This window comes from Trichomonas vaginalis, chromosome IV, assembly GCF_026262505.1.
Source record: "Trichomonas vaginalis G3 chromosome IV, whole genome shotgun sequence".
NCBI classification, from domain to species: Eukaryota; Parabasalia; order Trichomonadida; family Trichomonadidae; genus Trichomonas; species Trichomonas vaginalis.
The window spans coordinates 8,964,536-8,991,147 of NC_067206.1; the positions used below are offsets into that span (position 1 = coordinate 8,964,536).

Here is a 26,612-nt window from a genome sequence, read left to right on the forward strand (position 1 = left end):
TAATAATCATAATCTGAAATTGGTCTTAACACTATTGATAGCGTTTTATATCACTTGAAATCTATAAATATTGAGTAGGTGACAAAAGTGCATACTCTTAAATTAACCTTAAATGTTGAGAGTAGGTGCCAAAAGTGAAATCGTGACACACTTTCGTCTTTCGTAGGCAGTGGTGGTTGTTACAAAAGGTAACTTCGAATGTAGCGTGAAATCTGCAAAAAAAATTCTGAAATTTGAATGGAGAACACAAAAATTGAATAGTTTACGTTAATAAAAAAGAGAAAAATGAAGCCAATGTGTCTCGAACCTAGGACTTAGAGCAGCAATCCCACTGTTTATCCCATTACATATTACACTACATGCATCTCTCACCTCAGTGAATGAGATCAACTATATGATAACTTTTTCCCCATTATATTCTTGTGGAAAAGTGACAAATAGCAACTTTGACCCTCTCTCATAAATATTCGTTGCTTTTGGTTAATATTTCAAAACACTTTTTAATGCTTCGTTTTTTAGAAATAAAAATCAGTATGCATTATCCCAAAATAAATTGCAGTGAAATATTAGGTTAAATGTTTTTCCGCCATTAAAAGTTCTGAAATAAAAATAATTTGTATTTATTTAGTAATGACATAATATGCATTTTTATTTCAACGATGATGAAATTCACTTTTCAAAATTCAATGAAAACTTTTAACATTCACAAAATAAAAATTATGAATAAAATCCGAAATAGTACAACAAATTTTAGGATAACTTTGGTTAATCATTCAAATCTAATTTGTGGGAATACGTTTTTATGACTGATTGAAAATGTATAACATAAAACTATAAATGAAAACATTTTGAAAATATACTTTTTCTGACTATTATCAATAATATTTAATGTCATGAGATTTAATCTCATTTTTTTAAAATCAATTTCCCATTAGATTTTCTTTTACAGGGCTTCATGCTTAGGGAAACACAGTTTATTTCATATATTGGATTTGAATAGTGTCATAAATATAGCCATTAATGACGTTTTGAACCGTTATTATCAATCAATGCTCATAATTTTGATATTTATTTAAAATGCCAAAATGCACTCTAGTCATTTAAGAATAAAAAGTATAAACACATTTGAGTCTCCTCACAATAAATTACTCTCAATTTAAACCTCTCAATATAAGTATTGATATTTAGATTGTCCCAACTGTGCAGTACAGAATAAACCAGTAAACACTTATGGTCGAAAATTCAAATAGTTTCAAAAACCGAAAGCATTGGATTTTATACTTTGTAGATTTAATAGATATGTAGTTCTCAGCAAAATCGAAATTAACTTCCTTATATTTTCAAAGGTTATTCAATTTTTGTTTTATTCAGTAAAACAAGTTTATTTTCACTTCATTTTAAACAATGGAAGAACCAGCAACGAGTACATGCATGTCTGGCAATTTTGACGGCTCCATGCAGTCAACTATTGAAAAACTCATTGATATCCCAGTACATCAGAAGATCATTACCAACTTGGTGGCCTTGTTTAACTATTTTGATATATATGCACCTAAGATGGAGTTGCTTTACAAGATTGTAACAGTTCTAAGATTCTTTCAACTCTTTGGAGGCGCTTTAATGGCTTCAAACACAACAGTTTTCCTACCAGGATCATTAACTTATAATACAATCAGTATAATGTCAGTGTTTTTCCACTTGATACCATGTCAATATAGAAATGGGATAGAGTATCTTGCACTCTTTGCTTTGAACACTATCTTATTCTTATTTGCGATATATCTCCTAATCGCATCTTCTTACTACAAGAAAACTAGCAAAGTTTCTAAGGTAACAACATATGTTTTACCTGTATTCATGGCAACTGGTCCATTCCTCTTCCTTCCAATCTTAGCAGAATTTTGTGGAGAAATTCTTTCAGGTGCAATTTCTGGTAATCATCCTGTTAAAATAACAGAATATATAGCAGTAGCAGAATCTTTAGTTATTACAGTATTCTATTTATGGTTATTGTTTCAAACTTTTACTACAACTTTAATTTTCAGATCTTGTTCATTCAAATCTCTTGAAGGAGGGCCACAAAACAAATTACTTCTAGGCACAATTATTGTCACATTCATTTGCGCTTTAAATATTCATTTGACAAAAGGAACTTCAGTTGCTGTTATCTCAATTTCAGTAATTGTTTACGCCTATTTAATTACCACTGTTTACGGGTGTGGCACTTTTATCAATTTACATCACCAAAGTTTAGTTTTAGGGGGTTGTTTCCTTGCTATTATACTTTGCTTAGCAAACTTATATCCAACATTAACAAGATATACATGGACTGAGATTTTCTTCGTTTGGTTTGGCTCCGCTGCTATTGTTTGCTTTGCAATTGCGCAAATCTTCATCAAAGCAAGGACGAGAAAAGATTTAAGGGTCCTGGATGAAGTTGAAAACTTACAAGATATCTCAATCATAAGATCAAAGAACAAATTCAAGCAAGCTGTGATATCAGGATTTAATATGTGCCATCCAACATGTATGGACTACTCAATCTTCAAGATGGCTATTAATGAATGGCCACAGAGTCTAGATGTATGGATGGTTTATGCAAAATTCTCAGCAATTTACCCAGAATTAACACTTAACCTCGTTTTCATCGATCAAAACATTACAATGCTTAAGTTTCGAAATAGCCTATCCCAATTAGTTACAAAGAGCATTGCGCAAATCATAAATACAAGAGAATCAAAATTTACGCCCGAAATCAAGAGCAAAATCGCCAAACTTACCAAACAATTCTCCAGAACAAAGAACAGACTGCGTAACATCTGGGATTTGCTTTTACAAGGCTCCACGACCGAATTATCAAATTCAATTCAAACAGCACAGAAATACGTCAAAGAATCCGAACAAGAAATCAATCATCTTATGACTCTCTACCCAAACAACAAGTTTGTTGCAAGAACACATGCAAAATTCCTGTTTGAAATCAAAAGTGACTTAATTTCCTACAAAAAGAAAAATGACGAGATCGTAAAGCTCCAACGCGGCATCAGAATCACTCCAGACGTTGTCCACGAGCTCGGCGTCCTCTCTTTCCCTTGTATTCCCGATTGTGCCATCGAAATTCAAGATTCATCCGCGAAAACACAGACACAGATTGAAAATACCGAATCATTCAATTTAGAAGAGAATTCATTGGACGATGACGTGAATCTTGAAGCAATAAATACAATAATCCGCCAAATACAAAACCAAAAAGTGCCAAGCGTCACTTTTATGTATTTTTCCACATTATTTTTATTATTTTTTTCTGTTTTGGCACCATTGATTGCTTATTTAGTTTGGTTCCAGTTTTATTTATATGATCTGAAGCAGCCAATTAATTACATGCATGGAATAAGTTACATGAGAAATCTGGTGAACATGATACCGAGTTTTTCAGGAAAATTATTGTTACAAGAGATGCCGAAAGAAGATGGCACAAATTACTTGAAAGCCGCGAAATTTCTACCTGGATTCACTACGGAATCATTTGGCGGATATAGTAGTACACGTGATATTGTTACTTTTCTTTCCATGAGTGTTGGAACAGCGAGTGAAATCATTTCTCCTTTGAGAAATTACAAATTTGGAAATGAAAATATCGAAAAAGTGAGAAATTCGATTTTTTCATCAAATTTGGATTTCACTTATTACATGAACACTACTAATTATATTAAAACAAAAGTATCCGCTGTACAAATCTCTTTTATGTTAGCAAGTACAGCAGGAAAATTGCTGAATAATGAAAAGATAAATCCTGAAGTTGCGAAATCTCCTGAATCAATAACTTTGAGACATAATAATCAAATTATTACAGAAGCAGCAAACGAAGCAATGAATAATATGATATTGTTTATATAAAATAATTATTATTACAATCAAAAGATATTTAAGATTTCTTTAATTTCGTTTTGTTTTGTTAATATAATTAGTTTTTGTTTGGTTTATTATTTACAAACAAACAAATTGGAGAAAAACAAAACATTTCTTTTTAAAGCAATGTCGGAACTTCCTAAAACAGTTATTTCGACAATCTCCCAATCCTTCAACAAAATAAAAGGAGATGGAACAACATTTACTGATACTTCAAAGGATATCGAACTCACAAGACAAGAAGAATCAATTATTAAATTGTTTTCGAGTATTTCTGATGGTGTCAGTTCAAATGTAATGACTTTTATCTTGTTTATGTTTATTTTCATTGTTTGTTTGTCTATTTTGACATTTTACATTTCATATAATTCATTTTTGAAGGCAAGTGAAACAGTGTTTTACAATTGCCATCATATCAATTATCTCTATGGATCAGCAACATTTTTGTTTTCCATTCTTTCGAGAATCTGGAAAATTGTTTTAGAAAAAGCTGATCCAAAATTTGAAAATTCTTGTGTTGATGTTTATGATGAAAGGGAAAACATCAAAAAGATTATTCCTCAAATGGTTGATTACTTCCATTTCGTAAGGTTTGGAGGAAGAGATGCAAAAGAAGTTCCCTTCGAAGAAATGGACAATTCCGTGAAAATCGCAAACAAAATAGTTTATTGCGAAGATTTCGTGAATCCACCGAAAACAATTCCTGAATCCGCCCATTGTTTCACGATCCCAATGCAGTTCTTTTTGTCTGTATCGATGATAAGGAAACTGAATGCAAACATGTTTGAAGATCCACCAATTTGGCCAAGACCTCAAGGAGATGGAGTCAATGATTTGTGGCAAATTGGTCCCGTTGAAGTTTACGAGAGTTTATTCTATAAAGCAGGGAAAAAACTTGTTCCTTCTATGGAGAAAAACATTGATAAGGAGAAATATAATATTTTACTTAATACTTTGATTTTCGGATCATTTATATTTTTGTTAGTTATTGGTGTTTTGTTTTCTATACATTACGAATTGAATGTTTTCAAATTCACTTTATACCAATTGTTGAGAATTCCAACACCTGTTTTAGTTGGAAACCAAAAGGTCATGAATCTTTTGGCAGGAGAATATTCGGATGAAGATTCCAACAACACGGAAAAACATGTTTGGTTTAGTAATGAAGTTGTCAACAAATTAAATGATGTTGTAATTGTTTGCCAAGATGAAACAGGAATAATTTTGTCGGTGAATAACTCTTTCGAAGAAATGTTTGGAAAGCAAATGGAAGGTAAAAATATTAGAGAATTCTTCACTGATCAGAGATTTAAATGTGATACAAAAATAGAAAAAGTTTTCTCTCAGAATTGTAATTTAGTTTACACAAAACAAGATGGAACTGTTGTTTATTTCGAGTTCTCTTCAACTTCTGTAAGTGGAAACAGGATTTATTCAGGAAGAGATCAGACACAAAATGTTTTGCATGAGAAATTGATTGAAGAAGAGAAGAAGAAGTCAGATGCAATGCTTGCATCTATCCTTCCAGCGATGCTTGTTCCACGTGTTCAAGCAGGTGAGAAGAACATCTCATTCAGTGTTCAGTCAGCTACAGTCCTCTTCTTAGATGTTGTTGAGTTCACACCATGGTGTGGTAGCCATGATGCACAGTATGTCATGCGTATGCTTAACATCATGTTCAAAGAGTTCGATGCTATCACAAATGCACACAAGACAATGACAAAGATCAAGTGCATTGGTGACTGCTACATGGCAGCAGGTGGCATCTTCGACGAAGTTAACCAACCTGCAGTCCATGCTAAAGAAGTTGTTGACTTCGGTTGCTTAGTCATCAAGAAACTTCTTGACATTGACGAGAAAGAGAACGAGAAACTTCGTATCCGTGTTGGCATCAACACCGGTGGTCCTATTGTTGCCGGTGTTATTGGTACAGAGAAACCAACATTCGAAATTCTTGGTCCAGCAATCAACATCGCACACGAGATGGAGAACAAAGGTGTTCCAATGAAAGTCCACATTTCACGTCCAGTCTATGAACTTATCTATGGTCAACAGTTCGACATCAAAGAACGCGGTGAAATTGATGTTAAAGGCGGCAAGATGTTCACATATCTTGTCGAACCATAACTTTAATTTTATATTTTTTGTTTGTTTTAAAATATTAAAATTTTTTATTCTTTGATTTTGAAAACAATTAAGTTTTTTGTTATTTCTTAGTAAATTTTTTATTTGCATTCCATATTCAGATTTTTATTCAAATGAAGAAAAATTGGAAGGAGAAAGTGGTTAAATTATGTTAATATATCATGAATTTACCTCATTTATTTTCATAGGTTTCTAAATAAATTACCAAATTTGTGCAATTAACTCAGTCGGCTTAAAACAACAGTAACTCGTTCAAGTTTAACGAAAAAAACTATGTTCTCGGCATAAATAAGATTTGTATTTCAGAGTTTCTTTTTAGATGTTGATTTCAGATCGAAAACAAACGATAAGCATTCATGGTATTAGATTTTACATATATAGGGATATGTAGTCCTATTGAAATACATCTGGCACCTGGAATGTATTTATTCGAAGCATTGGGTACATCTGGAGGAGCAAATAATGAAACATATATTGGAAAAGGCAGATATACTTCCGACTTAATAAAACTTACAAAGAAAACTCGATTTTATGCGATAATTGGGAGTCGAGGCCAAAATCCCGTTAAAGCTATGACAAAGCCTTCAGGTGGCTGCGGTGGTGGTGGAAAAGGAGGACTACCATATTCTGCTGAGTATTGGGCAGGTTCTGGCGGCGGTGGAGCTACGATATTATATTATGAAACCCAAAAGCTAGCCTCTCGCATCATGGTAAGTGGTGGTGGAGGTGGTGGCTTGTATAGTGGATGCGCTTCCCATCCTGGCTATGCTGGTGGCCTTATTGCAGGAAATGGCGGGTCTTTTCAATCTAATTTAGTTTCTAAAGGTGGTTCTCAGAATTTTGGTACTGAAAATGGAGTGGGCCAAGATGGCAGAAATTCAATCGGAAAATCTTGTGGCGCAGAAGGGAACCCAGGATGTGGTGGCGGCTATAGAGGCGGTACCACTACAACAGTAACAGGAGAAGACAGTGACGTCTCTGGAAGCGGCGGTAGTTCTTATGTATCAGGTCATCCAGGATGCTTATTGAATTCTCTGGCTTCTTTTTTTGATGCAAACTGTGGACGTAAGTACGTTTCTGGAGATCCAGGCTGCCAAACAAATCTCTTAGCATCATTTTATGACACGAAAATATTAAGCGGAAATAAATATTTTGATCTTCCAAACGGAACTAATTCCTTAGGAAATCCAAGTCATGGCCATCTACAAATTACTAAATCCAAAGCCTTCATGTCATAACATATGCTATTTAACATAAAGTAATTTGACAGTGAATAGCCAAATCGATTTATACTGAAATTTATGACTCAAATTGGTGCACAAATAATAATCTATACTACGATTATTTTTGATTCAAATGCTGTTCGGCATTAGAAGCAAAAATAATCATAATCAAGATAATTCCAATTTTATATACTTTTTGGGCGCTTAAGCGCCCGTAAAAAAGTATACAAAATTGTTAATTTTTTTAGATATTTTTGAGCACCTTTAAATCAGATTATTTATTGTGTTTAAAAATAATTATTAAAAATAATTAAAATAAACCGAGTTTAGTACCTTCACTAAGTGCGAAGACATAGAAGGATGTGAAATATCTGTAGTGATTAGACTTCTTGCATGTGATGATGCTGCATGATTTGATAGAGTCACGATTAAGATGACATTCTCGATAAAGATGTTCAAGAAATGATTCTGTTGTGTTCTCTATGTCAATGCCACATGTGAGATGGATGCAGTTAGAGAATGCATGTGTCTGGATAGTTTGGACACAAATAGGGATGTTGATGTGAGTGAGAGATGTACAATCTGCAAATGCATAGCGGTAGATGGTTTCAACTGAGTTATCTGGGATGAGGATGTTGACAAGGTTCTTGCATCCGAGGAATGCACCTGCTGGGATATTTCTGATTGAAGATGGGATATAGAAGAACTTGTATGGTGATGCGGGAGGGAAGCAGACAAGTACTGTCTTATTCTTATCGAAAAGAGCATTGCTGTCGACTGTGAAGTACATGCTGTCGTTGCAAACAAATTGACGAAGTGATGTACATCCTTCGAAAACAAAGTAACCAAGTGATTTGAATGAACTGTTTTCACCAATAATGAATGTATCAAGATTCTTACAGTTTTTGAATGCATAGTCTGAGATTGACTTTGTATCATGTGGAACTGTGAATGTTGATATATTTGTAGACTCAAATGCATTAGTTCCTATTTCTTCGATGGATTGAGGTAATGTGATGTATCGAAGTTTAGATGCTCCATTAAATGTGTTCGCTCCAATTTGCTTAATTGGTGGATTTCCTAAAAATGTTATGTTTTCAATCCCTGAACTAGCAAATGCACGAGCACCTATATTTTGAATAGTATCGGGAATCTCAATTGTTTGTAATGATTTACATGATACAAAGCAAACATTTCCAATATGTGTAACATGAGTCATTTTTACTGTTTTCAATTTTCCACAGCTATTGAAATTATTACTACCAAGTATAACATCATATGATCCTTCAAATGTGATTGTTTCTAGCTGATTACATCTCATAAATACATATCCTTTTAATACAGCAACACTTCTAAAGTGAACTTCAACGAAACCTGAACAATCCATAAACGAATTAAATGAAAGTGAAGTAATATTATCAGGGAAATACAATGCTTTTAAAGATGTACACATAAAAAAAGCATAATCACCAATGGTTTTAAGTGAAGCAGGAAAAATTATGTTAATAAGATTATTACAATTTTGAAATGCAGAATTTCCAATTTTTGTCAAATTGGAATTTGATGTGAAATTGATTGTTTTCAAAAAATTTGTTAAATTCCCAAAACTTCTGCTGATATCTCTTCAACTGAATCTGGAATGTTATAGCTCTCCAGTTCACTCAGTCTTTGAAATATAATTGTTTTATGTTGATTGTATAAAAGCCCCTGTGAATCAATAGAAAGTAGAGAATCTTCTGGGAAAACAAGTTCAACATTGATTGGGAAACATGAACCTGAAATCTTTGAAAGACTTTTCGGAAGTTCAACGCGTTTCAGGTTGTAGCATTGTGAAAATGCTGAAGCTTCGATTGTTGTTATGTTTCCTTTGAAAATTATATTTGTAATATTAGAATTTTGAAAGCAACTTTGAGGAATAACAGTAATTCTGGCACCAACAATAACAATCTCAAGATATTTGCATCCAGAAAATGCATTTGCGCCAAGACTTGTCACCGAATCTGGAATTGAAACATTGATTAAATGGGTTGATGAAAAAGAATTCAATGAAATTGTTCGTATTTTTGAGTTAAAAGTTATATTTTCAAGTGATGATCCAGAAAATGCATAACTTGAAACCGACTCAACTGAATCTGGGAAAATAAATGAAGAATGGTTGTTTTTTAAGTAGAGAAGAATTACTGTTTTAGCTTTATTGTAGAATACACCATCTTCCGATGTATAATGTTGATTATTTGGATCACAAATTATCTCTTTTAGTGTCGTGGAGAATGGAAGAGCCGTAATAGGTATATATAATAAATCCTTTGGAATGTAAATCTGTTCTAAAGATGTTTCTTCAAAAGATTGATCATTGATTCTAGTTAACTTTGAATTCGAGCCTATAATAATTGAACAAAGTTCCTTACAATACCTAAATGAATCATGGTCTATAACCTCTATTGCGTTTGGGAAGGATACTGTTGAAAAATTGCAACGTGAAAATGACCAAGATGAAATTACAGTCAGATTTTGAGGAAGAACAAGATGAGATAGACTGAAACAGGACATAAATGCATATGGCTTGATTGTCTGCAGAAGTTCACAGTTTGTGAAGTCAATTGAAGAAAGTTTTGAACAACCACTGAATGCACAGTCACCAATGGTTTTGAGCATCGATCCTTGTGGGAAATGTATGGATAAAAGAGTATTAATGCTTCCTTTGAAAGAATCGCCATAAATTTCTTCACATGTTAGTTTGAGAACAACGTCAACACTACGATCGATCGCAAACAGGACACGATCGTTATCAATATAAGTTTCACCAACAACTATTGGCTAGGTTTAAATGAAATCGAAATTAACACATTTTTTTTGATGTTCTTTTAAATTAAAATTTCATTGTAACTTACCTCACACCACCAAATGTCAGTCAATTATTTTTGGATCTGTAAAATTAATTCAATTTTTTTTCAGATGCTTTGAAATTTTCTGCCATTTTGGCCAACTCCACTTTCAGTACCTGAAATCTGAATATATTAGCAGGAAACAAATATTTTGATTTATCCAATCCAGAATGCCAAACAAATCCCTTATCATCCTTTCATGATACAATCCTATGAAAATCAAAGTCATGGCTATCTGTGAATTACTAAATTAACTCCAATTCCTACCTAACACCTCATGTGCTATTTTATCAAACAATCATTTTTCTTTATCTTCATTTTTATTATTAAAATTTAATTAATTTTGAATCAAATCATCAATAAAGTATTATTAAAAAATGATATGAAATAGAAATATTGCAGATCATATCTCGAATTGATGATATTTTTGTGCACATAAATTAATGCTTTATTTAATAAACAATTAAAATAAGCCGAGTTTAGTACCTTCACTAAGTGCGAAGACATAGAAGGATGTGAAATATCTGTAGTGATTAGACTTCTTGCATGTGATGATGCTGCATGATTTGATAGAGTCACGATTAAGATGACATTCTCGATAAAGATGTTCAAGAAATGATTCTGTTGTGTTCTCTATGTCAATGCCACATGTGAGATGGATGCAGTTAGAGAATGCATGTGTCTGGATAGTTTGGACACAAATAGGGATGTTGATGTGAGTGAGAGATGTACAATCTGCAAATGCATAGCGGTAGATGGTTTCAACTGAGTTATCTGGGATGAGGATGTTGACAAGGTTCTTGCATCCGAGGAATGCACCTGCTGGGATATTTCTGATTGAAGATGGGATATAGAAGAACTTGTATGGTGATGCGGGAGGGAAGCAGACAAGTACTGTCTTATTCTTATCGAAAAGAGCATTGCTGTCGACTGTGAAGTACATGCTGTCGTTGCAAACAAATTGACGAAGTGATGTACATCCTTCGAAAACAAAGTAACCAAGTGATTTGAATGAACTGTTTTCACCAATAATGAATGTATCAAGATTCTTACAGTTTTTGAATGCATAGTCTGAGATTGACTTTGTATCATGTGGAACTGTGAATGTTGATATATTTGTAGACTCAAATGCATTAGTTCCTATTTCTTCGATGGATTGAGGTAATGTGATGTATCGAAGTTTAGATGCTCCATTAAATGTGTTCGCTCCAATTTGCTTAATTGGTGGATTTCCTAAAAATGTTATGTTTTCAACTCCTGAACTAAAAAATGCACGAACACCAATATTTTGAATTGTATCGGGAATCTCAATTGTTTGTAATGATGGACATGAAGAAAAACAACCATCTCCAATATATGTAACATTAGTCATTTTTACTGTTTTCACTTTTCCACATTCATAGAAATTTTGAGCACCAAGTATAACACCACATGATCCTTCAATTGTGATTGATTCTAATCGTCCACATCTCATAAATACATATCCTTGTAATATAGCAACACTTCTAAAGTGAACTTCAACTAAACCTGAACAATCTCTAAACGCGTAATAATTAAGGAAAGTTAAACTATCTGGAAAATTTATTGTTTTTAACGATGTCCACAGAAAAAAAGCATAACCTTCAATGGTTTTAAGTGAAGCAGGAAAACTTATGTTAATAAGATTGTAACATCTGGCAAAAGCAGAATTTCCAATTTTTGTCAAATTGGAATTTGAAGTGAAATTGATTGTTTTCAAATTTGATAAATCTCCAAAGGCTCCTGCTGATATCTCTTCAACTGAATCTGGAATGCTGTAGCTCTCCAGTTCACTCAGTCTTTGAAATATAATTGTTTTATGTTGATTGTATAAAAGCCCCTGTGAATCAATAGAAAGTAGAGAATCTTCTGGGAAAACAAGTTCAACATTGGTTGGGAAACATGAACCTGAAATCTTTGAAAGACTTTTTGGAAGTTCAACACGTTTCAAATTGTAGCATTCAGAAAATGCCGATGTTTCGATTGTTGTTATGTTTCCTTTGAAAATTATATTTGTAATATTAGAATTTTGAAAGCAACTTTGAGGAATAACAGTAATTCTGGCACCAACAATAACAATCTCAAGATATTTGCATCCAGAAAATGCATTTGCGCCAAGACTTGTCACTGAATCTGGAATTGAAATATTGATTAGATGTGTATATTCAAATGAAAACGACGAGATTGTTCGTAATTTTGAGTTGAAAGATATATTTTCAATTGGTGATCCAGAAAATGCATAACCTGAAACCGACTCAACTGAATCTGGGAAAATTAATGAAGAACGGTTGTTTTTTAAGTAGAGAAGAATTACTGTTTTGGCTTTATTGTAAAATACACCATCTTCCGATGTATAATGTTGATTATTTGGATCACAAATTATCTCTTTTAGTGTCGTGGAGAATGGAAGAGCCGTAATAGGTATATATAATAAATCCTTTGGAATGTAAATCTGTTCTATGGATGTTTCTTCAAAAGATTGATCATTGATTCTAGTTAACTTTGAATCCGGGCTTATAATAATTGAACGGAGTTCCTTAGAATATCTAAATGAATTGTAGTCTATAACCTTTATTGAGTTTGGGATGGATATTGTGGAAAATTTGCATCGCGAAAATAACCAAGATGAAATTACAGTCAGATTTTGAGGAAGAACGACTTGAGATAGACTAGAACAGTCTCTAAATGCAGATGACTTGATTGTTTGTAGAAGTTCACAGTTTGTGAAGTCAATTGAAGAAAGTTTTGAACAACCACTGAATGCTGAGTCACCGATGGTTTTGAGCATCGAACCTTGTGGGAAATGTATGGATAAAAGAGTATTCGTGCTTCCTTTGAAAGCATAATTTCCTTTAGAAGAGTCACCATAGATTTCTTCACATATTGGTTTGAGAACAACATCAACACTACGATCGGTCGCAAACAGGACACGATCGTTATCAATATAAGTTTCACCAACAACTATTCCCTAGTTTTATTTGAAATCAAAATTAATACAAATTTTTGAGGTTCTTTGAAAATAAAATTTTATTTTAATTTATCTTACTTCATCAAATATCACTCAGTAAATTTTGGATCTGTAAAATACATTCAATTTTCAGATGCTGTGTAGGGTAAATTAATTTCATACAATTCTTCCCTACAGTAGTATAGTATGCGGGTTTTGTGCACAAATTTGTAATCCTTTAAAAACAAAAACGTGCACATTAATTTTTAGTCCGTTTCTTCACAAAAATCGACGATTTCAGCCCGTTTCTCAGCAAGGTATCATGAATTTTCTAAAGTAAAATGCATACCCCGTTATGAAGAAACCAAAGCAACATTCATGAAATTCATCAATTTTTTGAGCAAAACTCACAAATTACTTTACAAAAATAAATAAAAATAATTGATTTTTATTATCTTTCTAATTTTTTAAGCATTATCTGCTGGTGAAGCGTATTTAGCTGGGGTTCCTGTAGCATGGTATTTCAAACCATCTTCAGGACTCCAAGTCCAGTAAGTAGTTCTTGTGAACCATATCTGAGGTGGATCTGGACTCTTTGTGCAGTATACATCTGCTTCAGCATTTGAATGAATTGGGTTAGCTTGTAATCTAATGCTAACTTGGTTATTCTTTGTTTCTAAACCATCAAAGAAGACACTTCCACCATCTCTCATAACAGGTATAGTACAAATGAATGATGTTTGATCTTTCCATGGATAAATCTGTTTCTTAGCAGTACACCTGTCTCTTGTTAAACTATCTTCATATTCTTCAGTACATTCATTAACACCATCAAGGTCAGAAGCTTGTAACATTCTTGTGAAGAATATATCTCCAACAGTACTCATAGCATTGTCAGGGAAGTTTCTTCCATCGATTGTGATTTGCAAGTTTCTAACCATAGGATTCCTAAATACTGTTCTCTGAGCTTGTCGCATTGGGAATACAGCAACAATATCTGTTACATTATGCAATGCATATGTGAAATCAGAAACAATTCCAGAACTTGTAACACAACCTTGATTCAATGTTCTGACATCAATTTGCTGTGCTGGAATCATAAATGGATCTCGACGGTTGAAAAGTGTTGGAATATCTCTTGCTGTTGATTCAATCACACCATATCCGGGAACTATAAATTTGTCTTCTGTAATTCTCATCTCAACGACTTGGATTGTAACAGGATTGGTTGTGGGTGTAATCTCAGTTGGGCTTTTTTTCGTGATTGCAGTAATTAGATTTGTTGGCTGACCGATTTGTTCAAATTCACGTGTATAGTTAAATTTGGTACTCATTGCTAATGCATAATCTTTATCATGCAATTCTTCATAACAAACATTAAGAATATCACTAACTCTTGCAGGATCAACTTGACAATAAACCAATGAATGAGGTGTGTTATAATATTTCAATATAATATCACCAAAACTCTTTGGATAATCATCAAATGCTTGGAATGCTAACAAATCATTTAATGGAATAATCATATCAAATTCTATTGTACGCGTGTGTGTGTTTTTATCCCAACCCCCATCATTTGGGTTAAAGTAGCATCCACATACCGAATTATCCATTTTCTGAACATTATTATACAATGAATGAACAAATTTCTTTGTCTTTCTTTCTGACTTTGGTTTATATGTAGCATATGCAAATCCTTCTTTAACCATTTCCATTTGTAAATATCCTGTATCACCTCTATCTGTCTCAACTTCTAACTGTCTAAAAATTTTATTACTGGACTTATATCCGATAAATATTCTGTTTAGATTCATTACTTTTGTTACCGCATATGGTTTGACATGATCTTTCAGAGTATTTGTACCTGTGTCGTCAGCACTTGCAATCTCTGGAAGTTCTTGTGCAGGAAATTCAACAGATGTTGCAGTAGGACTAGTGTATTGAATTTTTATTGCCACATGACGTTTGAAATAAGCTTCACCTAAACAATTAATATCATGTTCAGATTTTGTTAATCTCATATGTGTTTGTTTTTCATGATCATATGGAGCATCACTATCATAGCAAGTATTTTCTAACTCACGATAATAACGACGTCCATCATTTGCAGAAAAGATCTCATTCATTTTCTTGAAAGATTCGAAAACATTTCCATCAACTGGATGGTATCCATCATTTCTCAAATAAGCGCCTGACATATTTTTATAATGATTAAAAAAAATTAACTTTTTATTTAAATTAAATATAAAAGTTATGGCAGCAGGAATCTTCAAAAAAATTTGGGAGGGAATGAAAAAAGTAGGTACTACAATTAAAAATTTCTTTTCAAAACCAATTGTAAAAACATACAATCCAAATGACTTATGTGGACTTGGACCACCTAAATCAATGTCTGGTTATTTACAAAGTCAGACAGTAAGAGATTTAATACCAAAAATTGAACAAAAACAATCATATCAAAATGTATATAGAATTGATCCAATATTAAAGAAATAAAAATTTTAAAATGAAATAAATGGCAGCTGGATTCTTTATTAAGAAATTCTTTCCAAAATGGCATAATAGTATCAAAGGAAATTGGACAAAACCAAAAATAGTAAAAGTTGGTACACCAATCTTTGTCAAACCTATTGAACCAAAGAAATAAAAAAATTTAAAATTCAATCAAAAATGGATTCAATGTCGCAAAGGTGGAATACCAAAGTGGGTTGAAAAAGCAGAACTAGTGAAAAATAAATTTATTCCAGGAGTCAAGTCAATCTCTACTCAACCAAAGAAATAAAAAATTTTAAAATGAAATAAATATGGCAGCTGGATTAATTAAAAAACTTCGTGAGAAATTAGCAAATTGGAAACCTTGTGGTTTTGGAGCAAATAGTCAAAAATGGAAAAATACAAAACGTTTTATACCTGAATTTCCACTAACTGTTTCACCAGCACAAAAATAATTTCTCAAATATTTTTATCAAATATTTTTATCACCGCCTCTTACCACCAATCAGACCCTTAGCAATTTCACCAGCGGTGCCACCTATTTGAGCACCTTGTCCTCCACCAAATTTAGCACCTATTGCAGTACCGATTGCTGGTAAGAAATCTTTTACATCAGTTGCAACTGGTTTGATAACTGTATTCCAAGCCCATGTTGCACCTTTCTTGATTCCATTCCAGATTTTCTTAAAGAAACCCGCAGCCATATTTAATTTAATTAGATTAAAAAAATTTAATTTTAAACATTAAATTGTGAATTTATTACTTCAATAATCATATTAACTCTTTCTTCAATTGTTTGTATTCGTTGAATTATTTCTTCAATTTTCATAGTATTTGTCACTCTTGATTCTGGAATAGATTTCAAACTAACTTGACCTTTAATTTTAGTTATTCGGAATCCATCTATTTTAAACATTTTATTTAATTTACATGTTGTTAATTCATCAAATAAATCTTTGTTTTGTTCATAAAACTCATTAAATTCATCAATACTTTAAAAATTAGTACATTCTTTAATTGGTTTTATGATTTGTAATTTCTTTTCAGGTTTTTTAATTTCAACTTTTTCTTCTTCATCTTCATTTGTTTCTTTTGGAACCTGTTCAATCTTTTTCAAAATTGGTTTCATATTTTTAAAAATAAATAAAAAATTAAATTTTTTTGACAAAATAGAGAGGAACTTCAACTTCAACATCACCTTCTAAAATTTCATCTTCTCCATCATTTATTTCATCATCTTTTCGAAAAGTAACGAGAACAATTGCATTACCATCTTGATATCTTTGAAACAAACCTAAATGATCAAAATTCCTTCTTCTCTTCTTAAATAGTTGTTTTGTCTTTGATGTATCTAAATAAACTAAAACTTCATCACCAGGTTGAAATCCATAATAACCATTCTCATATAATCTTTGTTTAACTTCATTTAGCTTTTCTGTTTTTCTTCTAATAAATTCCCATTCTTTATCTCTATGAGTATGCATTTCTAAATGTGTCATATTTATTGATTTATGCCATGTATTATTGTAATAATAACATAATTGTTGAATTAAATTATCATGTTTACCATCCCAGTAAATTTGTCTCTCTGGACCTAAAGCATTTCTTAAAGTTCTCATCACACTATCAACAACTTTATTATGATAAGTAAATTTTGATGATGAAGCATGAAAACCAACTCCATATAAAGGATGATATTGAATTTCTTTATGAACAAGAATTTGTTTCATTCCTTCATTCTTTTTACGACGACCTCTTCTTTTTGTTGGTGGTTTATAATTTTCATCAGGAACAAGTTCATAATCCATTTGATTTTCATATTTTGATTTTTCAATCATTATCATTTGCATTGCACTTTCAAAACCAGCATCACCATCACATTTAATCATTTTAACTTTATGACCAAAATGTTCATATTCAAGTTCTGTAATTTTTTTTATTACATCAAATGTTTCAAATGCTTCTTTTGTTTGAACTGGAAACAAATATAAATATTTAGTATTAACATTTATGAAAACTAAATACGATGCAACCATTAATGTTTTACCATGATTTTTAACAGGTCTACCATGCAAATGATCCATTTCCCAAGTATCTGGTGTGAATGCAAATGTTGGTCTTTGAAATTTCTTTTTCAATGGTGTTAATTTTGAATCATGAATAATTGTTTCAATTCCATGTTGAGCTCCTTTATAAGACTTGATTTTGTATGCAGTTTGAAATGGATATTTTAAAATTTCATCATTTTCAGAAAGTCTAATTCATATGGGTACCCCCTAGTTTCTTTTTGAAAAATTTCACTTTTATCATTTTTTAACATTAATTTAAATAAGATTAAAAAATTATGGCACAACAAGAAGATAAGAGATGGGTAAAAGCTTTTCAAGCTATAAAAAGAGAAGGCGGAGATGAATTGTATAAAATTTATGTAAAACATCTGACAGCTGGATTCAAAAAAAGCGAGTTTGTTGTTAAATTAAAAGAGGAGAATGAAAGAATCTTAGATCAATTAGGAAAAGCAAATAAAGAAATAGTAAATTTAAGAGAAAAATTGAAAAAATATGAATCATGTGGAAATCCAGCACCAAGTAAAAACACAACTGGTGGATATGGACGACAACAATCAAAACCATCCGCTAATCCTAATGTTAAAGCAGAAATGGATAAATTATCTAAACTTAATGATGAGAGTTCTAAGAAAGTTAAAGAATTACAAGCAGAAGTTGATAAATATAAGAATGCATTATTAGGTAAAGGTAATGAAAGTGAAGTTTTAGTAACAAACTTGAAGAAAGTTGAAGCTGAAAAGAATACATTACAATCTCAACTTACAAAACTGTCAGAGGAAAATACAGAATTAAATCATAAAATTAATGAAATGTCCATGAAGTTGAAATCACTTGATAAAGCAAACGAAGCAAATACAAATACTTCACAAGAATATATTAACAAGATTGAATTAGAAATTTATAACACGAGGGATATAATAATTGAAACAATTACAAAAGTTTTAACAGTAGTTGGTGCATCACAAGAAGATTTTGACAGAACTCACAGCAACTTTGAACAAGTCAAAAATGAAAGAATGAATCTGACAACGTTTGCAGGTTATGCTAAAGAAGAAATTGTGAATCAAATTGGAGGTTTCAAAAACAATACAAGAGACCTTTTTGAAAATGTTAATATGCAACTTGTTGATATTTTACTTACATTCACGAATTTTGCAGGTTACAATGAACTTTCAGCTGAGATTGATGATACTAAGAAAGATATTGAAAGTTCTGAATTTACGGGTAACACAGATCCAATTCAAGGAATCCAAGTCCTTCTTGATACAAATACAAAGATATTGCAAAAAGTTATGAATGATTATAATGATTTAAGACAATCTGCAAATCAAATTATAGATTATTATGCACAAGTTGGACCTGGTATAACTGACAAATTAAATCAAAATGATGGTTTTGAAAAAATTAATTCAACAGTTGCAACAATTTTCGATAGATTAACACAATGGATACAACAAAAACTGGAGAAGTAAATGAATTACAACAAAATGTTCAACAAAGTGCGAATATTGATGTTGATGCATATCAATCTAAAATTGATGAACTCACTAATCATTTAACTGAAATACAACAGAAATTAGTAGAATATTTACAAAATGAATTAAATAATATTGATGTCAATGAAGCATCAAGAAAGAAATCAGATTTTGAACAATTAATTTCAAATGATGAACCGATCTTAAATCTAGTTGATTTCATTCTAAATATGTTTACAAATGATTTAGCAGTAGCAAGAAACAAATTAGGTTCAATCGATCAAGAGAAACGTTATGTTCAAGGTGAATTCCTTGGTATTACTTTCAATGAAATTGCATTAAACAACTATGCAAAATCATTACAGCGTTCTTATGCTATTTTACTTGCAAACCAAAAAGTTCCAGAAACCGAGTATCATTATTATTCAATTCCTTCGCAGAAAATGATGAAAGTATTAATGGATAATTATACAGAAGATCAATTTGAAATGAATGTTCAATTCACAAATGGTGGAATGTATTTTATTCAGTTACGTTATGGAGAAACAATCTATCCATTTTATATCGATGATGATTGGTTACATATATTTACATTCTTTATTCAACAAGTTATTTCAGCAGATTTCCTTCTTGGAACAGATGTAGCATTGAGTTCTCTTGATCAAATTGAGAATTTACCTGATGACAATGAAATCAAAATAAAATGGAATCAGATAACAGAGAATTTGGAATGGAATAAAGTTGATGAAGATGGAAACATTATTGAACAAAACGAAGGTGAACTTCATTATGGAACATTTGGTGGTGACAATCAAGAAAATCAAGAACAATATGTAGAACAACCACAAATTAACTTACACGAAGATGAACGTAGAAACCTTGTTGATGATTATGGAAACATAGTTTATCCTGTCGAAGAAAGACAATTTACAGATGACAATGGAAATGTAGTTGATTATCGTGGTAATCTTATCGCACCAGCATACGACGAGGACCAAGTTGATGAATCTGGAAATCCTATTTACTAATAAATGGCATACAACAACCATTCTCACAACAGACTGCTTTAGTGTGAGCACCAGTTAATGCAGTTTTTGCAATTGACAATCTTGACATCATTCCATTCTTTAATTGCAATGTTATATTTTTGCCATCAAATGAAACTCCATCTTTTAATATTTGGTAAAAGTTCTCTGGAGTTAAATGTTCATTCTGTTTCAATGATACTCCTTTCATTTTCATTGCAATCTTCTTGAAATCAGATTCTTTCAAATGACCGTTGAATGAAGTATAACATTTTGGACATAAAGCAATCATATTATCTCCTTGTTTCTCAATTGCGAAACCTAATAACTTCTTCTCATGCTGTTTTTCTTCCATTTTATTTTTGAGTTTTGGTTTATATTTTTGATCAAAACAGAAGAAATCATATGGAGCAAATTTGTAAATGTTCTTATCATAAAAGTTTTTGTCAATAATGATTGCTTGAAAGGCTTGAGTGTTTGGTAAATTAGGATCACCAGCAATTGCCCAATAACTTGAATCAGTATCTCCTTCAATGAAATGAAACTTATTTGTATCCATGCATTTATACATGAAGTCATAAATGAAAACTAAATACCAATATTTAGCATTATCTAATGTAAAGAATGCTTCTTGCAAACATGTATCACAACGATAATATTTATCTTTCATCATAACTTGATAAACATTATCACCAATCTCTCTGATATTCTTAAACTTTTGACTCATGCATGCCATTCTTGCTTTGTCTTCTTCCATAATCTTTGATTTTGTGTAATTTTGAGTATTCATTGCATCATAACCATAAGAACCATTCAAAGAGATCTTGCAAAACAAACTTTTACCTTTGTTTCCATTCAACTCTGCTTCTTGTCTGACTCTCATAAATTCATTTGCAAAATCATGGAAGCAAGTGTTCTTAGCAAATGTCAAAATAGATTTAACATCATCAATTATGAAATGAAATCTGTCAATGAGGTACCATAAGTAATAACTTGAAAATGACATATATTCACCATGAGTAGATGCTAATTGAGTTAATTTTCTTTGTTTCTGATCAACTGGAATATTATTTGTTTTCATGTAATTGTACATGAATGAACCAATTGTTTCTTCATTTGTTACAATGTCTAAGTTTCTAATAATTGGTAAGAAATTAATGTATTTCTCATCAATGTGTCCTTTAACTTCTGTAACAAACAATTCTTGTTTCTTCTTAATTATTCCTAATGCTATTGCTTTCTGAGCAGTTGATTCACAAATTAAAACATTAGTTAATCTTCCTGGCATATACATTCGATGGTCAGTGTATTTGATAAATGGATGAGGATTAGATGAGAAACATGATGGATATAAAGAATTGAAATCAACACCAACAAAATGAGTCATAACATTATCTGTGTCATGATTTGAAACTTTACCATTGTCATAAGTTAATTTGTTAATGTGTGTAACATTCTTCATATTAATACGATGTTGAACATTAGATAAACCACCTGTGATACCATTTCTTAAGATGTGATATGCTTCAACTGAATCTAATGTCATTGGCAAATTGTATTTGATTGCAATGTTTCTCAAATTAACTCTTAATCTTACTATTTCTTCATCTTTGTTTGATTTAACGACATTGCAATAGCAACACATTAATTGACAATTCTCTTTTGTATGACCTAAATCATTATCAATTCTATCTAATGTTGGTTTGTTGTCATATGTGAATGCTTTACCACATAATGCACATTTTGATTTCAAAATCAAATCTATGTAATAATCTAAATCATCAATTGTAACATTATTACTTATATCTCTTTTTGCTTTCAAGTCTTGTTTGTTATAACAGTCAACTTTGTATTGCCAATACTTCTTTGACAAAATGAAATTAGAATCTTTTTCTTCTTCAGGATATTTCTCACTTGGATTGAAATCTTTGTAAGCCAAACTATATCTTATCATTGATGCATTTGAACTTAAACTTAAGTTATGTAGCATATCAACTTTATAAACAAATGTTTCATCAATGATTTTATTAATCGGTTTGATCATGATTTCAACATCTTTGTTACAATAATAGATGAAATAGTCTAAACGATTTTTGAATTGTTTATAATCGTTCAAGTAAATTTGATAATCGTCATCTGCAATTGTTTGTTGAGTTAAACTTGAGAAGAACATTTCTTTCGTGAATGGTTCAGTTTTGAATAATTCTTCTTTCCAGTTGTCCCATGTGATTGCTTGATAAGGAAAGAACGATTTAACTCTTTTGACATTATCACCAAAATCTTGAGTAAATTGATCTAATGTACCACCTGCAACAAAGTTTCTGATATCAATGAATCTCAAATTTGGGTATTCTTTCTTATGAACTGTGATTTGTTTATACTGCGAAGAAGAGCCAAGCATTGACAAAAGCTTCCATCGTGCAGTATTAAACTCTCTTAAGATTAAATTCAAATCGAACTTGCTTGAATTAAATCCAATCACATTTACATTTGAATATTCGTCTTCGAGTAGTTTTAGAAATTTTTCTTCTTGTTCAATTGTCTCTGGAAGCGGTGGAAGCTCCTACGTTTCAGGTGATCCACAATGTGAACCGAATTCAATGGCTTCGTTCTTCAATACTAAAATATTAGCAGGAAACGAATATTTTGATTTACCCAATGGAACAAAGTCATTAGGAAATCCACATCATGGACATCTTCGAATTACTCATTTAATTCCTAAGCCATCATGTCAAAATATATTATATTCTACCAAATACTCATTCTTCTTCATTTTCACATTCATAATTGACTCATAAATAATTTCATATTATTTTTCTTCTTTTTAATTGAGGTTTCAATTATAACATGAAAATACTACTTCATTATCAGTAATCAAGCGATAATGAATACTCAAATTATGTAATTCTATGAAATCAGAAATCAAAGCAAATAGAACTACATAATAAGATATCTCACTTGTATGTTCTAAATTTCTAAAATTAAATTTCATTTATCACTATTAAAATTTTACATCATTTGATATCATTACTAAATGGCTTATATTTCTCAATGGACAAATCGATACCCCTATTCATGGTGAAAAATCGCACTCCAATAATACAGAATTTCCTTTATTTTGGATATATTCACAAAAAAAGAAAAATTAGATTCAAATAAAGATCAAAATCATAAGTATCTATGACATTAAATTACTCATATAAAGGGAATTGTGACCCTGTTCAAATACATCTACTACCCGGAAGGTACTTATTTGAAGCTTGGGGTGCTGCGGGTGGAATAGAAAACGAAAATTTTTTTGGTAAAGGTGGGTATACTTCCGGTATAATTACTCTTACAAAACAAACTCGATTCTATGCGATAATAGGCAGTCGAGGTCAACGAGCCGTCAAAGCTATGACCACCCCTTTAGGTGGCTGCGGTGGTGGTGGAAAAGGAGGATTACCGTATTCTACAAATTACTTTTCTGGTGCAGGCGGCGGAGATGCCACTATAATATATTATGAAACTCAAGAATTGGGCTCACGCATCATGGTAAGTGGAGGTGGAGGTGGCGGAACGAGTAGTTCGTGTTTTTTAATGCCAGGCTATGTCGGCGGCGTTGTGGCCGGAAATGGCGGGTCAAACCGTATAAATTTGATCTCTATCGGCGGATCTCAGGATAATGGTACTCAAAATGGAGTGGGCCAAAATGGCAGAAATGGACAATTAGGAGATTGTGGAAAGGAAGGAAACCCTGGGTGTGGTGGCGGATACAGAGGTGGCATGACAACAACAGTAACTGGAGATTACAGTGATGTCTCTGGAAGCGGTGGAAGCTCGTACATATCTGGAGATCCGTATTGTAAAACAAATCCCTTAGCAACCTTTCATGACACGAAGATATTGGCCGGAAACAAATATTTTAATTTACCCGATGGAACTCAATCCTTAGGAAATCCAAGTCATGGCTATCTGCGAATTACTAAATTAGCTCCAATCCCTACCTGTCACATCATGTGCTATTTTACGAAACATTCATTTTTCTTTATCTTCATTTTTATTATTGAGACTTAATTAATTCTGAATCAAATTATTATTAAAGAATTATCATAAACTGTGTTGATATGAAATAGAAATATTTTATCATATCTCAAATTAATGGTATTTTTGAGCACATAAATTAATGCTTTAATAAATAAACAATTAAAATAAACCGAGTTTAGTACCTTCACTAAGTGTGAAGACATAGAAGGATGTGAAATATCGGTAGTGATTAGACTTCTTGCATGTGATGATGCTACATGATTTGATAGAGTCTCGATTAAGATGACATTCTCGATAAAGATGTTCAAGAAATGATTCCGTTTTGTTCTCTATGTCAATGCCACATGTGAGATGGATGCAGTTAGAGAATGCATGTGTCTGGATAGTTTTAACACAAATAGGGATGTTGATGTGAGTGAGAGATGTACAATCTGCAAATGCATAGTGGTAGATGGTTTCAACTGAGTTATCTGGGATAAGGATGTTGACAAGATTCTTGCATCCGAGGAATGCACCTGCTGAAATATTTCTGATTGAAGATGGGATGTAGAAGAACTTGTATGGTGATGCGGGAGGGAAGCAGACAAGTACTGTCTTATTCTTATCGAAAAGAGCATTGCTGTCGACTGTGAAGTACATGCTGTCGTTGCAAACAAATTGACGAAGTGATGTACATCCTTCGAAAACAAAGTAACCAAGTGATTTGAATGAACTGTTTTCACCAATGATGAATTTATCAAGATTATAACAGTTTTTGAATGCATAATCTGAGATTAATTTTGTATCATGTGGAACTGTGAATGTTGATAAATTCGTTGACTCAAATGCATTAGTTCCTATTTCTTCGATGGAATGTGGTAATGTGATGTATCGAAGTTTAGTTGCTCCATTAAATGTGTTTGCTCCAATTTTTTTAATTGGAGGATTTCCTAAAAATGTTATGTTTTCAATTCCTGAATCAGCAAATGCACGCGCATTAATATATTGAATTGTATCAGGAATCTCAATTGTTTGTAATGATGGACATGATGAAAAACAATTTTCTCCAATATGTGTAACATTAACCATTTTTACTGTTTTCAATTTTCCACAGCCATTGAAATTAAGAATGCCAAGTATAACACCATATGATCCTTCAAATGTGATTGTTTCTAGCTGACTACATCTCATAAATACATATCCTTGTAATACAGCAACATTTCTAAAGTGAACTTCAACTAAACCTGAACAAAATAAAAACGAGTAATAACCAAGAAAATTTATATTCTCAGGGAAATATAATTTTCTTAAAGATGTACACATACGAAAAGCAGATCCTTCAATGGTTTTAAGGGAAGCAGGAAAACTTATGTTAATAAGATTATAACAATTATTAAAAGCAGATCCTTCAATGGTTTTAAGGGAAGCAGGAAAACTAAAATTAATAAGATTATAACAATTATTAAAAGCAGAATTTCCAATTTTTGTCAAATTGGAATTTGAAGTGAAATTTATTGTTTTCAAAATTGTTAATGACATAAAAACTTCTGCTGATATCTCTTCAACTGAATCTGGAATGTTGTAGCTCTCTAGTTCACTCAATCTTTGAAATATAATTGTTTTATTTCGATTGTACAAAAGCCTCTGTGAATCAATAGAAAATAGAGAATCTTCTGGGAAAATAAGTTGAACATTGATTGGGAAACATGAACCTGAGATCTTTGAAAGACTTTTCGGAAGTTCAACACGTTTCAAGTTGTAGCATTGTGAAAATGCTGAGCTTTCAATTGTTGTTATGTTTCCTTTGAAAATTATATTCGTAATATTAGAATTTTGAAAGCAACTTTGAGGAATAACAGTAACTCCAGTATCAATAACAACTGTATCAAGATATTTGCATCCAGAAAATGCATTTGATTCAAGACTTGTCACCGAATCTGGAATTGAAACATTGATTAGATGAAATATATTATAACTATATACCTCATAAGGAACAAATCCCTCTTGATAGCTGGGAAACTTTCTCTGAATAACTTATCATTTGGAGAAAGTTTCCCAGCTATCTATTAGAAACTAAAGGCTGTGAGGCACTAATATATAATCAGTGCCTCATAGCCTTTAGTTTCTTATTAAAAACGAGAAAACTTGTTCGAAATGATAAACAATTTCGAACAAGTTTTCTCGTTTTAAGGAGGGAATTGTTCCTTATGAGGTATACATTATAACTATATACCTCATAAGGAACAATTCTTTCTTTAAATGGGAGAAACTTTGTCCGAATAGTTTAACATTCGGACAAAGTTTCTCCCATTTGTAGTGGAGATGGAAGGCTTTGAGGTATATTATATTAATATGTACCCCAAAGCCTTCCATCTTTATTGTACAATTTAAAAATTCAGGAAAAATGTAATAAGATTT

At 31.8% G+C, this 26,612-nt stretch overlaps 11 protein-coding genes and 3 pseudogenes across 14 annotated transcripts, besides 4 other annotated features; 7 read left to right on the forward strand and 7 right to left on the reverse strand.

The window, feature by feature from the left end:
• The first annotated feature begins 72 nt into the window (after nucleotides 1-72).
• Nucleotides 73-119: a mobile genetic element.
• Nucleotides 120-1,404: 1,285 nt separating this feature from the next.
• On the forward strand, nucleotides 1,405-2,098 carry TVAGG3_0055570 (guanylate cyclase protein; the record flags this gene model as incomplete). Its single annotated transcript, XM_001312380.2, has 1 exon — nucleotides 1,405-2,098. A coding segment is annotated over one exon (694 nt), but the record flags the coding sequence as incomplete, so codon positions are not given.
• Nucleotides 2,099-2,244: 146 nt separating this feature from the next.
• Nucleotides 2,245-3,897, forward strand: TVAGG3_0055580 (guanylate cyclase protein; the record flags this gene model as incomplete). The annotated part of the gene is made up of 1 exon (XM_001312381.1): nucleotides 2,512-3,897. The coding sequence occupies one exon, from the start codon at nucleotides 2,512-2,514 to the stop codon at nucleotides 3,895-3,897; it is 1,386 nt and encodes a 461-aa protein (XP_001312382.1).
• Nucleotides 3,898-3,950: 53 nt separating this feature from the next.
• TVAGG3_0055590 (guanylate cyclase protein) lies at nucleotides 3,951-6,036 on the forward strand (the record flags this gene model as incomplete). Its single annotated transcript, XM_001312382.1, has 1 exon — nucleotides 4,036-6,036. One exon carries the CDS (start codon nucleotides 4,036-4,038, stop codon nucleotides 6,034-6,036), a length of 2,001 nt encoding a protein of 666 aa, XP_001312383.1.
• Nucleotides 6,037-6,143: 107 nt separating this feature from the next.
• Nucleotides 6,144-7,292, forward strand: TVAGG3_0055600 (glycine-rich protein family; the record flags this gene model as incomplete). The annotated part of the gene is made up of 1 exon (XM_001312383.1): nucleotides 6,627-7,292. One exon carries the CDS (start codon nucleotides 6,627-6,629, stop codon nucleotides 7,290-7,292), a length of 666 nt encoding a protein of 221 aa, XP_001312384.1.
• Nucleotides 7,293-7,587: 295 nt separating this feature from the next.
• TVAGG3_0055610 lies at nucleotides 7,588-9,932 on the reverse strand (annotated as a pseudogene). Its single transcript has one exon. A coding segment is annotated over exon 1 (2,345 nt).
• A 693-nt stretch (nucleotides 9,933-10,625) lies between these two features.
• TVAGG3_0055620 (uncharacterized protein) lies at nucleotides 10,626-12,968 on the reverse strand (the record flags this gene model as incomplete). The annotated part of the gene is made up of 1 exon (XM_001312385.1): nucleotides 10,626-12,968. One exon carries the CDS (start codon nucleotides 12,966-12,968, stop codon nucleotides 10,626-10,628), a length of 2,343 nt encoding a protein of 780 aa, XP_001312386.1.
• A 626-nt stretch (nucleotides 12,969-13,594) lies between these two features.
• TVAGG3_0055640 (uncharacterized protein) lies at nucleotides 13,595-15,325 on the reverse strand (the record flags this gene model as incomplete). The annotated part of the gene is made up of 1 exon (XM_051221182.1): nucleotides 13,595-15,325. One exon carries the CDS (start codon nucleotides 15,323-15,325, stop codon nucleotides 13,595-13,597), a length of 1,731 nt encoding a protein of 576 aa, XP_051106168.1.
• Nucleotides 13,595-15,325: a mobile genetic element.
• Nucleotides 15,326-16,105: 780 nt separating this feature from the next.
• On the reverse strand, nucleotides 16,106-16,324 carry TVAGG3_0055650 (uncharacterized protein; the record flags this gene model as incomplete). Its single annotated transcript, XM_001312386.1, has 1 exon — nucleotides 16,106-16,324. The coding sequence occupies one exon, from the start codon at nucleotides 16,322-16,324 to the stop codon at nucleotides 16,106-16,108; it is 219 nt and encodes a 72-aa protein (XP_001312387.1).
• A 447-nt stretch (nucleotides 16,325-16,771) lies between these two features.
• Nucleotides 16,772-17,940, reverse strand: TVAGG3_0055660 (annotated as a pseudogene). The gene has a single exon. A coding segment is annotated over exon 1 (1,169 nt).
• Nucleotides 17,941-17,964: 24 nt separating this feature from the next.
• Nucleotides 17,965-19,255, forward strand: TVAGG3_0055670 (uncharacterized protein; the record flags this gene model as incomplete). The annotated part of the gene is made up of 1 exon (XM_001312387.2): nucleotides 17,965-19,161. One exon carries the CDS (start codon nucleotides 17,965-17,967, stop codon nucleotides 19,159-19,161), a length of 1,197 nt encoding a protein of 398 aa, XP_001312388.2.
• Nucleotides 19,256-19,394: 139 nt separating this feature from the next.
• On the forward strand, nucleotides 19,395-20,192 carry TVAGG3_0055680 (uncharacterized protein; the record flags this gene model as incomplete). Its single annotated transcript, XM_051221183.1, has 1 exon — nucleotides 19,395-20,192. The coding sequence occupies one exon, from the start codon at nucleotides 19,395-19,397 to the stop codon at nucleotides 20,190-20,192; it is 798 nt and encodes a 265-aa protein (XP_051106169.1).
• A 605-nt stretch (nucleotides 20,193-20,797) lies between these two features.
• On the reverse strand, nucleotides 20,798-22,590 carry TVAGG3_0055700 (annotated as a pseudogene). Its single transcript has one exon. A coding segment is annotated over exon 1 (1,793 nt).
• Nucleotides 20,798-22,590: a mobile genetic element.
• Nucleotides 22,591-23,369: 779 nt separating this feature from the next.
• Nucleotides 23,370-24,245, forward strand: TVAGG3_0055710 (glycine-rich protein family; the record flags this gene model as incomplete). The annotated part of the gene is made up of 1 exon (XM_001312388.1): nucleotides 23,370-24,245. One exon carries the CDS (start codon nucleotides 23,370-23,372, stop codon nucleotides 24,243-24,245), a length of 876 nt encoding a protein of 291 aa, XP_001312389.1.
• Nucleotides 24,246-24,374: 129 nt separating this feature from the next.
• Nucleotides 24,375-25,385, reverse strand: TVAGG3_0055720 (regulation of response to stimulus; the record flags this gene model as incomplete). The annotated part of the gene is made up of 1 exon (XM_001312389.1): nucleotides 24,375-25,385. The coding sequence occupies one exon, from the start codon at nucleotides 25,383-25,385 to the stop codon at nucleotides 24,375-24,377; it is 1,011 nt and encodes a 336-aa protein (XP_001312390.1).
• A 981-nt stretch (nucleotides 25,386-26,366) lies between these two features.
• Nucleotides 26,367-26,574: a mobile genetic element.
• The last annotated feature ends 38 nt before the right edge of the window (nucleotides 26,575-26,612 follow it).